At 36.9% G+C, this 17,473-nt stretch overlaps 1 protein-coding gene and 2 long non-coding RNA genes across 3 annotated transcripts; 2 read left to right on the forward strand and 1 right to left on the reverse strand.

The window, feature by feature from the left end:
• Positions 1-1,093: 1,093 nt before the first annotated feature.
• Positions 1,094-14,105, reverse strand: prop1 (PROP paired-like homeobox 1). Its single transcript, XM_007577178.2, has 4 exons — positions 14,090-14,105; positions 3,730-3,940; positions 2,564-2,793; positions 1,094-1,652 (listed from the first exon to the last, which is right to left on the reverse strand). Exons 2-4 carry the CDS (start codon positions 3,821-3,823, stop codon positions 1,302-1,304), a joined length of 675 nt encoding a protein of 224 aa, XP_007577240.1. The 5' UTR covers positions 3,824-3,940; positions 14,090-14,105; the 3' UTR covers positions 1,094-1,301.
• On the forward strand, positions 1,662-12,351 carry LOC107833704 (uncharacterized). The gene is made up of 3 exons (XR_001659463.1): positions 1,662-1,863; positions 3,692-3,696; positions 12,341-12,351. It is a non-coding gene; the product is annotated as an uncharacterized LOC107833704 (long non-coding RNA).
• On the forward strand, positions 9,388-12,048 carry LOC107833705 (uncharacterized). Its single transcript, XR_001659464.1, has 2 exons — positions 9,388-9,648; positions 11,800-12,048. It is a non-coding gene; the product is annotated as an uncharacterized LOC107833705 (long non-coding RNA).
• Positions 14,106-17,473: the final 3,368 nt, after the last annotated feature.

A 17,473-nucleotide genomic window follows, 5' to 3' on the forward strand; every position in this document is an offset into this window, starting at 1 on the left:
TTGATTTTAAATTCTAGCTCTAATGTGTAATTGGCTTACAGGGATCAGTGAAAACAAAGATTTGTTACATTTATATTGGCATAAATGTAACAAAATCAACCTTCTCACCTTAAATCTGCTGCACGATAAGCAAAACCTGTTGAAATGAAATTATTCATGTACTTATTAGCAGGATATCAATGATTGTGCAGCTTTTAAAGTAAAAAATCTGTTTCTTTGCCTGCAAAAATTTTTCTTCTGCACAGAGGAATGTCAGATTTACTGTCAAATGGTGAATGCTGAAACTCCACAGACAACTCAATAACAAAACATAAAATAATGAAAAACATCCGCATTTTAGATCATGCAGATCTCAAAATGATCACTAGAGGACAGTAGCTTCCTCAGGTATTTAGAACTTATGAATCAGAAAATCTTGCTTTCAAATAAAGATGTATTTAGTTTTTATTCTGGCTTTATTTAGGAAAAATCGACATGTACAACAGGTGGGCTACAATGGAGGAAAATTGGAGCCATAAATTTTATCCAAAAGAAAAAAAACATTTGAAATTGAAAAATTATTTTAAAACTAGAAACTTGAAATAGTTTGATTTTTTTTTCAGTTTCACATTCTTTTGTTAAATTTTATATTTTTCTTTACAACTGAAAAATTCTTTTGAAACAAAAAAATCATTTGAGTCTGAAATTTTTTTAAAAGCAAGAAAAAAAATTATCTGAAAAATAATTTTTAACATTTGTTTCAGTTTCACATCTTTGTTCTCAGTTTTAAAACTTTTTTCAGTTTCAAAAATATTTTTCAGTTTCCAATTATTTTTTCTTTTCATTTTTTTTTCCAAACTGAAATTATTTTTGAAACTAAAACAAAAATTATCTGAAATGGAAAATCTTTTTTGAGTGAATAAAAAGATTTGAAACTGAAAAGAACTTTGAATCTGAAAAATAGTTTTGAACATTTTCTCAGTTTCAAACTTTTTTCAGTTGAAATATATATATTTTAAGTTTTGACTCATTTTTCAGTACCAAAATAATTTTTCACTTTAAATTCTTTTGCTTTTGAACTTAATTATTTTGAAAATGAAAAAAATGATTGAAACTGGGGGAAAAATTAAAGTAAAAAACAAATAAATTAATAATTAAAAGTGATTCTCCCCCTTCCACGCCCCAATTTTGAAATTCTTTTCAGCTTCAAAGTTTCAGAACTTTTTATTTTCAGTTTCAAAATAATTTTTCATTTTCATTTTTTTTCTTTTTAAATAATCTTTATGGCCCCAATGTAGCTCCGTAGGTATCCCCGTCCCTTCCTAGCTCCAGGGGTTGGCCGTCTCCAGCGGCTGCATGGAGCCCAGGGGGAACATGGGTGACGGGAGGTTGGTTCTCAGCGAGCCGTACCAGTCGTCGTGCTGCCGCTGCGGCGCTGGCTGTGGCGGGCTGCTGGGACACGGACAGCGGCTGACTTGGGTTTGGTGGCGGGAGTACGGCCCGGGCGGCAGCATGGAGGACAGGTGGGGGATGTGGGCTAACGGCTGGGGGTAGTACTGTCGAGGCATGCCGGCCATCAGCGTCCTGTGGCCCGTCATCACACCCACCGGGAAGACCTTCTGGGAAGCCCGCTCATGTTTGCGCTGTTTGGCTCTTCTGTTCTGGAACCACACCTGCCGAGACAAGACAACAGTAGCTGCGTTTTAATTAACCATCTATCTGTGCAAATTTAAATTACGAAAATAAATTAGCTTAATGGAAAGACGCCAATTTTGAAATAACACGTCATGTCACATGAGTCACGTGATCAACAGCCGGATGTTACTGCTGGCAAAAAACGACGAAGAAGACCACAGGAAGTAGTAAGAGGATGATGGTTTGTTTGTTGATTTCAGATCGATCACAGCATTTAACAGTTAATAATAATTTTTAAAAATCATGTACTATAATTTCCCCAAAACTCTGCATTTGTAGCCGCTCCCAAGTATATGGAGTTTGTTGCTCCAACGATTGTTTCTACTGCTATTTTTAGAAGCAGTAGAAACCCTAATGGAAGTATAAAAACTTACAAAATGTGAATTTTGTACCCTAAGATTTAGTATTTCCTTATCTGTAAAACTTATACTAAAGTATGACTTCACAAGATGCTGAAAATTTCTCTTTTTAATTTTTTGTGTTGGAATTCTCATACAATTACTACTTCATTCTTCTGATATTATCATTTTATTCTTGTATTGCTACCACTGTGTTCTGGTAATATTATGCTTTTATTCTCGTATTATTTTGACTCTATTGCCATATTATTTTTATAATATAATGAATTTATTCTTGTAATTATCAAAAAAAAAGAAAGATTTTTTTGGCCCTAATATGTTGCGGTAGAGTATTAAGCTCACCTATACAAGCTGTAACACATGCCTGTTAAACAAGATGGCTGACACTTTGAACTATGGAAACCCAAAGTGTGCATTGGTAAACATTTTCCAATTGATAAAATTGATTGCGGACCTGTGGACCAAACGTTGCTGCACCTGAACTCGGAGATGAATTTGTTGAATAAATTCAGGCTCTTTCTTTGTCCCACCTGTATGCGAGCCTCGTTGAGTTTGGTGATGCGTGCCAACTCCTCCCTGCAGTAGATGTCTGGGTACTGGTTCTGCTGAAAAGCTAGCTCCAGCTGTTCCAGCTGTTTGTGGCTGAAGGTGGTGCGGTGACGCCGCCTGGCGGGGGACGGGTAGGCTTTGCCCCCCCTGCAGAGGCCAGCGGCCATGGAGGTCTCTGACGTCGCTGCTTTCCGCCCGGGCTCACCTATATCTGCTTTCATATGCAAAGGTGACTGAGGCTTTGCCTGGAAAAGACCTTCATTTTTACTGGAGACAATTCTCCAGCTCCAATTTCTTGACTTCCTTGGCGAATAAGGAACAATAAAAAAAAAAAAAAAAACACAACAACCTTCAGTTGTATGAGTGCAAATCACCAAAAAGGAGGGATTAGAGTGACTCAGCAACCTGAGAGCCGCGGAGATTTGGCTGCCTAAAGACAGGCTCGTGAGAAAAAGATACCAGAAACTGGAGGATTTGACCAAGATTATGTCCACAATCACTGATGAAGGCGCCAATCTGTGGAAATGGGGGAGTGAGGCGTCTGTTCACATCACTGCTTCTGTTGCTTAGTCTAACATTTAGGTTGATTTTTCAAAATATATTCACTAATTTTCATTTTTAAGAACAAAACCCAACACAATAGAAGACGAAAGTTACATATTCTCATCATTTTATAGTGGACAAGAGTTTCCATATGCATCTATCAGTCTTGTATTCCAAAATAAGCTTCCTCCACCCAAAAACAGTAGACGGCTTATTGGAAATAAAATATTCTTTCAAGCATAAAAGGTTAGAATATCATACAATTTAGACTTAATGTTTAGATTTTAATTGGGGTGCAGTAGAAAACTGCTGGTAACAACAAAATGAGAGTGTATTTCTGGAAAAAAGTGTCAGTATTTCTCTTAAAGTAACTGAAATTCAATGTCCTTACCAAAAACTGATAGAATTACGACCTAAAATAGTTGAAAACATTGATGATTTCTACAAATAAATCAGTTGGAACCAACAGTTTACATTCTAATTTAGCTGAACGCTTACAAACTAATTAGTTAATTCCATAAAATGGTCACAGTGAACCAGAACTTTCACATTTAGGGTCAAACCAGTTGTTGTTAGTAGCACATTTATTTGCTTTTTGACCAACCTGCGCTGGAGCTCACTGTAGCCATGTCAGAGTAAAGTTCTGCAAAGTCCTGGTGGCTCCTTGGTGTTGCACCTGCAGCCTTTACCTGGGCCATCGCTGCAGCTCTGCATCCCAGCAGAGACGCTCAGTCAAAATTAAAGTCCTGCGTCCCTCCCATCTCGCTTCCTTCACTCAGCCTGTGGGAGCCAATAGGAACTGGGAACCAGCATCACTGGAATGAAAGGAACCAGTTACAGTTACTTAAGAGTTACTCTTTTAGAAAAAATACATTATTCTGGGAGTAGTTTTACTTTATTCTGCTTTTCTACTCGAGCAACATTACTCTGAGAAAACACTTCAGAATAAAACTCAGAGAATCTTTAACCAAATAGAAACACACAATTTATGTCAGAGTGAGACTTCTTGTTTGCATAAACAAGCTTTATTGTATTTTCTATCTTGTGGTCATTTTGAGGACAACCAAATATACAGGATGGGTTATATCATCATCTTGGTGAAAAGTTATTTGTAATTTTGCTTTGTTACTTATTTCAGGTGTACTAAGGTATTTTCATTAGCACCTACATTTTAAAAAAACCTGATACGATGTTGTGTTTTTGCAGTGCGGATGTTTTTGTTTAATAGTGTTGGATCTGTTGGGTTTTTCTACACTTTTGGATAAAACTGGCTTATTACATAACCTGATGAAGACGAGTTTATTTTTACAGTGACTCAAACTACTGCAGATGAATTAAATCACTGCATTTAAACTCATAATGTCAACATAATGACTTTATAATGAGAATATGCTCGTCTTTTTTAGGGACTTCAACCATTTTAAACATTTGGTTTAAGGTAAGTCAGATTCTTATATTTGAAAGAAGAAGACACACTGTGTGACCACCAGGTGGCGCTGTTTGATCAGCTTGTGGCAACCAAATGAAAAGGCACATCTAGGAAATGCTGTTCAACCATTATTTTGGAAGAGGATGTGAGGCGGTGAGTGTGAAGAGTCATGACAGGGCTGCAGAGCGGCAGCTGGTGCTCAGCATGAAGCATTTCACCATGTAATGCACCAGCAGCACAAACTTCTCCACGTGTGCGGCCCTTTAAATTGTTTTTGCTTCTGCTGTCTAGTCACCTGAATGTTTTCATATCAAACAATCTGAATAGAAAAGATAACCTGAGTAAACACAGGAAGTAGTTTCCATATTATGATTAAGGATGAAACGATTAATCGGTTTAATTGCGATTAATCAATTATTGAAATAATCATCAAGTAGTTAACAAAAAATCTTAAGTATTTTTGGTCTAATTCCTAGAGCAAGTATGTTAGTACACTTGAAAAAGGCAAAACTAATTTACAAGCAACATTTCAGCAAGATATAAAGGTTTCAGAAAATAATTTCTTAATATTGATGAAAAACTTGTTCCAAATGTCGTATTATATGTGAAATAATCTTCCAGTGGAACAAGGATTCTTTCATTAATCTTAAGGAATTATTTACTTAAAACAATCTCCTACATCTTGCTGAAAAGTTACTTTTCAAAAGTTAGTTTTCCTTATTTCAAGTGTACTTAGATACAATTTTTGACAAACTAGACCAAAATTAGTTGGTAAGATTTTGTGTTTTTACAGTGCAGCAAATGATTAATCGTTATCTACTCAAAAAAAGCCTCTTGCTACAAACCCCCAAGATATTTAGAGCAGCAATTGAGCCAAAACTGTACAAAATATATAATATATACATTTTGCATTCAAGATAAAAACATATTTGTATGTTTAACCAAAACTACTCAACTTCACCTCATACAAATTTACTAGAGGAATGTGAAATTTTTGCATTTTAGTCAATGAGGTGTATATATTTTTATTTAAAAAGGGAGTGGAATTATTTGTTAATTTGCATATTTTAATTTATTTATTATATTTCACAGAAATGACTAAAGTGGATGAATGAACAATATGTTGAATGTGCCTTTTTAGATGATTAATCGATTAATTGTAAGAATAATTGATACATTGATCGATTACTAAAACAATCAGTTTATCAGCATCTTTTAATGTATTTTTAATACTGTATGAAAAGGGTTATGTGATTTAATGAAAATTTTGTTGAATGTATCATTTTTAAATCCAATTAATTGTTTAATCGTCAACATAATTGATAGATTAATCGATAACTAAAATAAATTGCAACCCTAATTGGCTTAGGCTCGAAAAAGCCTTATATGGTTAAATTAAAAATCTGTTGAATGTTCCAGTTTTAAAATACAATAATCGCTTAATCATCTGAATAATGACCGATTGCAGTTACTAAAACAATTGTTAGTTTATTTGCATCTTTTAGTGTATTTTTAATATTGTATATAAAGGCTTATGTGGTTTAATAAAAAAATCTGTTGATTGTGCCATTTTTAAATTATGATTAATAGTCAGAATGATCGATTAATCGATCACTAAAATAGTCGTTAGTGGCAGTCCTAGTTGTATCTAAACTCTTGCTTCCTCTTTGGGTTTGTGTAGAACTGCAGAGGTCCGTGTGACTCACTGGGAGCAGAAATCAGACTCGAAACGTAGACAGGAAACGTGTCAGACAGCAGATTGCAGCTCTCCCTCGGACCAGAATCCTCGCCAGGGAAGTGAAACAGACAATACTCAGCGACTGAATGACCTATTGAGGTAGCGGGCTCGCAGGAACGCCTGTTACATATTAATTCTCTGGTTGAAACGACAAATGACCCTTGAGACTGAACAAACGTCTTGAGAAAGTCCCTGCCTTGTTTTCTGGTTCTTTGCGGGCGAACATCTAATTTGATTCCTTGTGACAGCCTGTGAGGGCCAAGTCCTGTGTGTGTGTCGTCAAAGAGCCCCCGTCCTGCCTGCACTGTGAGTAATTGTGCGCACGCTGCTGCCAAGCTCGCTACGCGTCTTATATTCTGCTCACATGTTTCCTGTCCCAGACAACGACTCGACCACAATCCCCCAAGCCCCTCAGACAAGAAAAAACCCAAGAAGACGGCATGACTATGGTTCTGTTTAGACTTCTGGGAGAATTAAAGCTCCAAAAAACACACAAATAAATCAAACTTTTGAAGGTTTGAATTATACATAAAGGAAGAAAATCAACTCACCCGGAACGTTAGCTGGAGATAGGCACCAGCACCCCTCCCGACCCCACTGAGGGACAAGGGTGTTCAGAAAATGGATGGATGGATGGAAGAAAATCAACAATGCTTTTCACCTTTACACATTAAAATCCAAAATGTGTAGCGTGTGAATATACAACCCCAATCCCGATAAAGTTGAATCATTGTGTAAAACATAAATAAAAACAGATTATGATAATTTGCAAATCTGTTCCCACTTATATTTAATTGAATTCACGACAATGATAAGATATTATTGCTCAAATTGATAAACTTTATTGGGATTTTTGCAAATATTCACTTATTTGGATTTTGTTGCTTGTGTCCCATATGCTGCATCAGTTTCTAAAAGAGTGATTTGTAAAACTACATTTAAGTTTTTTGTTGAAACATTCCCAACCCGTTACCTAGCAACCCAAGCTGGGTTTGGTCAGCCGGTTTTACCGCTGTATGTGCTGTACAATGGCTGCTGGAAAAGACAAGTGTTTTATTGTTGACTTACAATCCTGAAACCACTTCCTGCATTCTTGTTGGTTGTGCAGAAGGCTCCATTTCTGCTTTTCAAAGATGTACAGTTGTATAATTTGTATGAGTTTAAATGTTGAGTTAGAGGGCGTGGCCAGCAATAGCTTATTTGAATTTAAAGGCCCTAAAACTGCTCATTGGAGGCCGGGCTGACCTGACTAGAATTTCATTATCTAAGAATGATTTTGTGCAAAAAAATGTAGTGAACGTGTTTTGTATAGGCCATAGACCTATCCCAACAAAGGTCACCTTAAAAAAACCTTACTAATCCCAAAGGAAATTAAATGTTATCCTAACTCATATAATCCAAGTACCTTCAAAGAGTCGTTGCAGACGGTGATGCTCTGGGAAGGAAGAATCTCCAGCAGCAGTCAGTCTAGCAACTAATCTATAAAGGCCTCTGTCCAAAGACAGTTGATGTCATGACATGCTAAGAGCTCAATTTTCAGGCAGGAGAGATGATATTTTACAGTCTTATGTCCTAGATGACGCCATCAGGGGTTTGCCTCTTTTAATCTCTCTCTGGAATTATGGTTAGAAAGCTAAGAAGGAAGATGTTGGAGTAGAGGATATCTATCTTGGAAGAGATGGTTTGAACTTCCTCCTTCTCTCTCATCTTGTCACGGTTATTACATCTTAACAACTATCTGAACGTAAATAATACGAGTAAAAGTCCTTCCAAAATAGGTGGCTATGCAAAAAAGCAGCTCTGTCCAGCAGGATGGGTTATTCATTGACATCTGTTAGGAAAGAGGAGTAAACATGCAGTGACACACGTTCAGACTTTAAGACAATTCAGCATCAGATGTGTCACACTGATCTACTTCCTGTCATATTACCATAGCCTGCGATTCAGAAACCGGTAAAATATGAAAAATGTGACTCAGTGAGCATGTGTGCACACATAAACACTGAGCAGAACCCAACGCCTGTTACAGTGTAAGGAAAAAACATGCAAGTCATATTATCCTGGGTGCTCAGTTTCAGGGGTTGTGCATGCACAAGTGCCCCGGTGCACACAGGCCTCTGCCTCTGAGTGGCTCCGGCTGGGCCCAGTATGGACACAGAGGAAATTCTTCCTCCCATTTTCCCGGGACTGAACTGGGAGTGACCTGGTTGGCAGACAGACAGCCCCAATGGAAGGAATGCAACCCAACTCCCCCCACCAGCTCACCCTCCGCGCCCCATCCAGCCAGTAAGCTGGCCCAGCTGTGAGAGAAACATCCAGCATGTGGGGTGGAGAGGCTTTTGCATCAGCGTTAGATCAAAATTATTTTCTTGGGGGGGAAATGTGTCTGTGTTGTTTGTTGGATTTTTGTCAGATCTTTATGCGAAGAGCCCAAGATGTCATGTTACAAAAACAGAAAAAAGGAACTGAATCTGAGTCTAGAGCAGGGATGTCAAACTCCAGTCCTCAAGGGCCGCTGTCCTGCAGTTTTTAGATGTGCCACAGGTACAAAACACTAGAATGAAATGGCTTAATTACCTCCTTCTTGTGCAGATAAGTTCTCCAGAGTCTTGTTAATGACCTAATTATTCTATTCAGGTGTGGTGCTGCACAGGCACATCTAAAGGTTGGAGGGCAGAGGCCCTCCAGGACTGGAGTTTGTCACCTGTGGTCGAGAGCAATGTTTCTCTACCCTGGTCCTCAGCGCCCCCCTGTCCTGCATGTTTTCGGTATTTCCCTTCTGCCACACACCTGAATTGTATCGCTGGGTGATTAACAGGCTTCTGCAGCACTTGATGGTCAGGCAATCATTTGAATCAGCTGTTCTGGAATAGAGGCATATCTAAAACATACAGAGCAGGAGGGGGGGGTGAGGACCAGGGTTGAGAAACACTGCTCCAGAGGAATGTCAAAGACTAGAGCTGAAACGATTAATCACGATTAAGCTGATAAATCACGATTAATCGATTATTGAAATAATTGTCAGCTAATTTAGTTGACGACGTGAAAGGTTGACCCTTTGAACGTGACGTCACAGTCTCCAGAACTCCGCCATGACGGATGTCAAAACAACCAATGCGTTACAGATACCACACATCTGTAACCTAATATGGCTTTTATTTAGTTGATTTCACTTTAGAAATGGTGCAGGGTGCTTTGTGGTCGGCTGCACAAACTGACAAGGATGCAAACCAAACTTTTTTTATTTTATAACTTTTAATGAGGAAAGATGCGGCAGTGATGGATATCAGCCGTCAATCATAATGACTGTCAGCCCTCGGTGTAATGGCGGATTTGCAGCGAACACGTTTTACAAGGTAAGAAGATTAACGTTCATATGTTTGTAAGTATGATTATAGAAAGATATTAAACATCGCATTGTGGAGAAGGCGTGGCCAGTGATTGGTAACCATGGAGACAGTGCCTCACCGTAGCCTAGCATGCATGAAAAAAAAGGTTAGCATCTCGTCTTTTGTATGATTTTAATGCTGCTCCGGTGTAAAGGGGAAACGCCGTTTATGACATAGTGCTATAAATCATGTGGTCTGAATTCAGTCAAAGTCGATAATTTGATCAACACGTCAGGAAGGAGGAGGTACGGGTCGGTTTCTAAGCTAGCTGCTTCCAACTTCTGTAAATCCCGCCATCTGTGAGCCCAACCAGGTGTGTTACGTTCACAGATAAATCAGTTGGACTCAAACAAGTAGAAGCCACGAATAAACTGGCAAAAGTAACTTTGGAAAACATTTTCGGTTGTCCTGTTAAATACTGTCATCCCTCACTTCCTATCTCCGTCATGGCGCCTCTAATGATTAAGTGATGTAGTTGTAAAGGGTCAATAAAGAATCAAAAAAGGGCCATGCAACAAAAATGCAACGTGTCAAAACTGTTCAAAAAAATATAAACATTTTGCATTTAAGATTAAAAACATCTTTGTCTGTAAGCCAAAAACTCCTTGAGTGGGAGTTTTAACTTTACTTGGTTAAAATTCACTAAAGAAATGCAATTGCATTTAAGGCAATTAAAAAATTTATATTTTTTACTTAAAAAGAATTTGAATTATTTGTTTATTTGCATCTTTCATTGTTTTATATATATAAAAAAAGGCTTAAAGGGTTAATGAAAAAAATCTGTAGATTAGCCAAAAATGTGTCTTTGTTGTTAGTTGGCCATCAGATTTTTATACAGACTGAAGAGCCCATGCTGTAATATTACAAAAACAGTAAAAGAGCAGAAAAACGTCACTGAATCTGAGCCCAGACAAATATAAAAGACTAAGGATTAATCACGATTAATTAAATTAATCGTGATTAATTGATTACTGAAATAACCGTCAACTAATTTAGTAATCGATTAATTATTAACTTTAATATAGACTCAGAAAAAGGCCATTTGCTGAAAAAAACAACATACTGAGAAAAGTAATTCACAAAATATTGTACAATATTTATATTCATCTTGCATTTAAGGTTAATAAAACCTTTGTCTACAAATAGGTTTTAGTCAGAACTAGTTGCATACTTTTAACTTCATCTGGTTCAAATTTACTAAAATCTACTGTCATTGCATTTTGAGCAATAAAATGCTTATTTTCTCATTTTAAAAAATGAATTCAATTATTATTTTTTTTGCATATTTAATGTAGTTCTTATATTGTATTAAAAAGCTTCAGTGGTTATGTGAAAAAAACTGTAGAACATATCACTTTCTAAATATGATTAATCATGAATATTCAATACAATAACTGAAATAATTGTTAGTTGCAACACTTAAAAAGGTTTTTCATTTAAGATTAAAACATGTTTTAGCCAAAGCTTATCAAGTTTTATTAGCTACAACCAGTTCATATTTACTAAAGGAATACTGCAATATAGTTTAGGCAATAAAATGTTTATTTTCTTATTTTAAAAAGTAATTTAATTATTTGCTATTTGCATATTGTAATGTATTTCTCACATTGTATAAAAATGCTTAAATAGTTTAATGATAAATCTATAGAATGTGCCATTTTGTAATATGATTAATCAATTAATCGTCAGAATAATTGATAACTAAAATAATTGTTTGTTGCAGCCCTTAAAAATATTGAAACTTTGCATTAAAACACTTTTGTCGGTAAACAGGTTTTAAACAGAACTGTGATATTATATTTTGGTCAATGACATGTTTATTTTCTTTTTTGTTTATTTGTAATCTCAAACTGTATTAGCTTTTTTGGTGGAAATGTACTTTCTACAATGGATAGATAGATGTTATACAAAACAGACAAAGCAAAAATGACAAAAAAATAATGCTTTCAAAGAAAATCTGGATTTTTACTCTCTGTCCTGTTTTCTCATCCTTTTCAACCATTACAAGTATTATTTGGACGTTTTTCGTCGTTTTGGTTGCTTGATGTGCCTTGAGCTGCTCGCCACACCTGCTGCTCAGGTGTTTTACAACCTGAAATCTTCCCACCTGTCCTGCAGAGTTTTGGGCTGGCGTGCCGGATGAAGTGAGAACCATTATGACTCAGCAGCTCCGCCCTGCATGGTACTCTGTGTTCTTTTCTGATGAAACTCAACGCATCTTGAAGGCGATATTACCCCAGACGCTGGGAATCTCATCTTGCCCAGCTAAAGATACAAAGCCAACGCAGACAGGCCGGAGCTGGACAGGTTGTCCTCTGGTGCTGCACATGCAAAGGCGATAAAAATAAATCAGCAAAATGCACCGTCGCTTTGTGTGTTCCACTTTAATTTAAGCGTGACTCAACCAGGCAACCCGAGCAGGACTGGAGTGCTGAACATTGTGGGAAAAGTATCTTCTCTTTCTACAGAACTCAATGCGTTTTATTGTTTTACACAACACATCAATGCAATGATTATTCTGACGTGATTGAGATCACGGTGGCGTGTGGAAGCTTGCCCCGACTGCGGTCTGTGAGATTTGACTGTCTGGCGAGGCGGATTTCTGAGAGCTGTCCTCCTCCAGACTCCCCTCGGCGGTGTCTGCTTTCCCCCTCGACAGCATTTTGCTGGCTCCGCCGGCCTGCTGCGGTCCTCCAGGGCGCTCCTAGACATGATAGCTGGAAGATTATCCACTGTTACACAGGGACGACCTGGAGGAGGGAGGGAGCGGAGCAAAGGTATAATTATCGTCTTTCTACATCTCTCTCCACACCTTGGTTTCCTAACTCTGACTCTCATGATCCCTGCATGATTCAGCCAGGCAACCCGAGCAGGACTGGAGTGCTGAACATTGTGGGAAAAGTATCTTCTCTTTCCACAGAACTCAATGTGTTTTACTGAGTTTTACACAACATATCAATGCAAATAGTTAGTAACTGTGAACTGGAACGAAAATAACCAAACAGAAAATCTTACCAAATATTTTCAGTCTATTTTTTTTGTGTGAATAACTTAGTTCACTTGAAATAAGACAAAACTAACTTAAAAGTAACTTTTTAGCAATATGTGAGAGCTACTTTTAAATCAATAATCCTTAGTTATTTATTTAGAAATTTTTTCACTTCTAAGAAGACATTTCCCACATAAATGAATGAATCCTACAGTCAAACTGTAGGATTAGTTTACCAGTGAGCCTGTTTTAAGGAAATAATTTTTTTTAATATTGCTGAAATGTACTAGCTCCATTGGCAGATTATTCCTCTTAAATCTTTTTTTACCATGTTATAAGTGGAATAATCTGCCAGTAGAACTAGAACTGGGTTGCTAGGCGACCGGCTGGTCTTGGGTGGCGTTGCTAGGTAACGATTTTGAAATAAATTAAACAATCTGCCAGTGGAACTGGAACTTTTTCATCAATATTAAGGAAGTTTTGACTTAAAATAAGCTCCTATATCTTTCTGGAAAGTTACTTAATTGTAAGTTAGTTTGTCTTATTTCAAGTATACTCAGATATTTGCAGTAGAAACAAGAAAAAAATAGTTGGTAAATTTTTAGTTAAAACATGTCTATTTTTAATTCAGTAGGTAGAAAATCCAGAAATTTAAGAGTAAAAGCTGAAATACTTTATAATAAAGTTATTCAAGCAAAATTAAACAGTACAAATCCTCCAAAAAGTATTTTTTCCCAAAACAGTTACTAAAGTAATTGTAGCTGGGTAAATGTAACTAGTCACTACCCATCTCTGTTCCTGGGTGTGTTGAGGAATCTGTGTAGTATCAAGTCCAGTGTTCCTTTTAAACACTGTGGTATGTTATTCAACCACATAGATTCCCTAATCTAGATTGTGTAGGTTCTGAAAAAAGTGAGTATTTACATTTTTGCGTAGAGACAGGGGGCGGCTCGTACGGGAACATTGTGAGTTTGGTAGGCAGAGCAGAAAGCCTCTCAGTGTTTGAGTCTGCTTGTGGTCGAGTCTTTTTTGCAGCAGGAAATGACCGAACTTGACACACAGGCTAAAAATAATGCCTGTTGTTAAGGGAGAACAGAGCCAGAGAAGCAGCAGAGTACAGAAAATATTATTTCAATAAAAACCACAAGCCCCAAAAGCACCCGCCTCTTTTTCAGATGAAAGCCCAGCTCGAGGAGGAGGGGACGTAAAGATTGGGTGTTGGTGAGAGGGCAGTGCTGGTGGTTCTGTTTTACCATCTTCCTCTGAATTCACTCCGTTACCAGGGAAAAACGCGTGGCCACTTGGATCAGAGCTGCCTGGCAGTTCCGCACTGCAAAAACACAAAGTCTGACCAAGAGTTTTGGTCTGGTTTCTAGTGCAAATATCTTAGCACACTTGAATTAAGACTAAAATAATTACAAGTAACTTTTCAGTAAAATATACAAGCTTGTTTTAAGTCAATAATTTTTGAATACAGAAGAAAACATTTTTCCCAAACGCAAGAGTAACATGATAATTAGCTTAAAACAAGCGCCCATATTTTGCTGTAAAGTTGCTTGTAATTTAATCTTACCTTAATTCAAGTGTACTAAGATATTTGCACAAGATACTAGACAAAAAACATCCTTAACATTCATGAAAAAGCTCTAGTTCCATTGGCAGATTATTTCACTTATAACATGGGAAAAATGAACTGATCTGCTAGAGGAACTAGTACTTTATTATCAATATTAAGGAATAATTTACTTAAAACAAGGTCCTATATCTTCCTAAAAAGCTACATGCAAGTAGAGCTGCAACTTAGCAATCAATTATTTTATCAATTATTCTGATGATTCATTGATTAATTGGATAAAAAAGGCACATTCTGATTTTTCATTTTACCACTATTAGGTTAGTGGTTAAATGGAAATAGCCACTTTAAATAAGAAAATAAAAATTTTATTGCATAAAAAAGCATTCCTTTAAAAATTCTGATCCAGGTGAGGCTAAAACTACAACTTGATCAATTTTAGCTAAACATTTACATATTTAAGCTCTCTCTCTCTCTCTCTCTATACATATATATATATGTATAGATAGATTGATAGTACAGTTTTAGCTTAATTATGGCTCTGAATATGTTGCTTTTTTCACCAAATTGCCTTTTTTGAGTCTGTATACTTCAGTTAATGATTAGTTGGTTACTAAATTAGTCTACAATTATTTGCCTAATCAATTAATCACGATTAGTCGTTTCAGCTGTAGTCTTTCATGTTTCTCTAGACTCGGATTCAGAAACTCTTTTCTGCTCTTTTACTGTTTTTGTGACATGACATCACAGATTCTTCAGTCTGTATAGAAATCTGAGGGCTAGCCAACACAGACACTTTTTTTTTTACTAAATTAGTCTACGATTATTGTAATAAACGATTAATCACAATTAATCGTTTCAGTGCTAGTTGTAAGTTAGGTTCAGGTTCTGTAGAACATCAGCAGTGGAATCTGGACCAGCAGTCCTTCGTCAGATTTTGTTTCTGCAGTGCACCCCCCCTCTTGCTGCTGCGTAACCGTCGCGCTGCCAGGCTCCACGTACCCCTGGCACTCAGCGGCGCCCGGGCTAAGAATGGAGCGCTCCTCCAGCTCACGCAATGTGGTGTGGCAGAAATTTCCTGCAATAAAAACCGTGATTGGGAAGATCCGAATGAAACCTGCGAGGAAGAAGAGGAGGAGGAGGAGGAGGAAGCTGGGTGGGGAGCGGGACGCCCCCCCAGTTGTCCCTGGCTAACCTGCAGCCTCCTCCTGGTAAAAAACACGTTTTGGCCTCATCTATGTTCTCTCACACTCTGTGTTTCACCCTCGCCCCCGTTTTCTTGTTTTTTTTTTCTTCTCTGAATCCTGTTTTCATTTAGCACATGGCAGCGCTCCATCCAACTCCTCAGTTTCCCAAACCAAAAAGCTATTTCCTGATTTCCTCCCTCATTCATGTAATTATTCTGCTGGACTTGGGATCCTGGTGCTGCCTTTTTATTCCCAGCTCAGCCTTTTCTGAACCAAGGTGACATCACAGGCTCAGTGGGGCAAAGGTCACTGGAATCAAGTCAAAGGTCAGGACTACAGTTAGAATGTGAGTCTTGTTTTGTCCGATTAAAAGTACTTTTAAACATACTTTTCATAAAGTTCACATTCCTGCACTACTCAAAATAGTTTTTATTTTTATTGGTCTGATTCTAATTTTAAATGTTATGTTCACTGCAAAAACACAAAATCTTACCAAATATTTTTGGTCTAGTTTTTATTGCAAATATCTTGATACACTTGAAATAAGACAAAACTAACTTACATTTGTAACATTTGCACTAAAACTAGATTAAATACTTGGTAAGATTTTGTGTTCTTGCAGCGTATATTAAGATATTAAAATACCTCTTATAATCATGTAAAGGTTCCAGTTCCACTGAGATTTATTTTTTTTATATAAGTGAAATAATCTGCCATTGGAGCAAATAATTTTTCATCAATATTAAGAAATTATTGACTTAAAAAAAGCTCCTATATCTTGCTGTAAAGTTACTTGTAAGTTAGTAAACTTCAAATGAGACAAAAATAAGATATTTGCACTAGAAACTAGACCAAAGTGTATTTTTGCATTGTAACGATTAATCGATTACTAAATTAGTTGATGTTTATTTCAAGAATCGATTAATCGTGATTTATCGATTCAGTCGTAGTAGACTCGTATCATTTCAAATAACTGTTTTCCTCCAAGGAGAAATTTCAAGCCAGCACAAGTTAACTGCAAAAAGTCATAGCTCAAACATAAAGCTCAAACTTAAAAGGAAATGTGCAAATATTATGAGTGGTAAAAATTCATTTGAAGCATTTAAAGCATCAGTGCTAGCCACTGCACTCACAATTATGCTTTATCTGCTCATTTATCACCCAAAATGCAGATAAAATACTTTCAGTGTCTGTGGTTTTAACCAAGCAGAACGTGTAGCAGCTCGATGGATGTGAAAACTTTAGCAACGTTTCATTTTCAGCCTGACCACATTCAGATTTTCAGTGTTTCAGGTTAAAATCATGAGGTCAAAGGGCGAGAACATGAACTTAGGACGCAATGATTCACCGCTCAGTTACATGTTAACGGTCACATGGTTAATGTGTTGAAGGCTGTTGGTGAGGACTGTGGTGATCACTCCATAAATGACCACATTGTTCCCACACACACACACACACACACACACACACATTTAACTGTTTATTCAACGCTGATTCCAAAACTCTCTTGTAAAAGAGCAACTCGTTTGTTTTTGGGGCTCATTTTAGCAGAGTTTACTTTTTTGGTCTTTTCGTCATCTGCTAATGTTCACCGTTTTAAGCTGCGATAAAAACGTTCAGCATGTTCTTCTTTATCCCCATAAAACAAAACAAGTTTAATTCATTCACAAACTGCTGCAGAGCAGTTACACACACCTCACTGCAGGTAGATCATTAGACCTAAAATCATGTCTAAAACTTTCAGATTAAATGGTGTCGGGTAAGAGCAGGTCAAATGAAAGTAATTCATGCAAATAAAATAAAATTTTTCCAAATCAATTTCAATATAAAATGTAAAAAACTGCATGTCTGTCCGTCTGTGTTTGGTGATTTTTATATATATATTTTTTTGAATAAAATAAATTTGTGCTTCATTCAGTGAAGTTACTCACAGTAGCTAAAGTTTCCAGAAATTTTACTCGAGTAATAAAATTATTTAAGTAAAAATACTCCTAAAAGTAATTTTTTCCCCCAAAAAGTTACTCAAGTAAATGAAATTACTGT

This window comes from Poecilia formosa, unplaced genomic scaffold (assembly GCF_000485575.1).
Source record: "Poecilia formosa unplaced genomic scaffold, Poecilia_formosa-5.1.2 Scaffold430, whole genome shotgun sequence".
NCBI classification, from domain to species: domain Eukaryota; kingdom Metazoa; phylum Chordata; class Actinopteri; order Cyprinodontiformes; family Poeciliidae; genus Poecilia; species Poecilia formosa.

Coding starts and splice junctions, on each gene's coding strand:
- prop1 (XM_007577178.2), bottom strand. CDS start 3,823: ATGGCCCAGGTAAAGGCTGCAGGTGCAACACCAAGGAGCCACCAGGAC. Junction 2,794..3,729: donor TACAGTGAGCTCCAGCGCAG/GTTGGTCAAAAA, acceptor ATATGAAAGCAG/ATATAGGTGAGCCCGGGCGG. Junction 1,653..2,563: donor TCAACGAGGCTCGCATACAG/GTGGGACAAAGA, acceptor TTGTCTCGGCAG/GTGTGGTTCCAGAACAGAAG.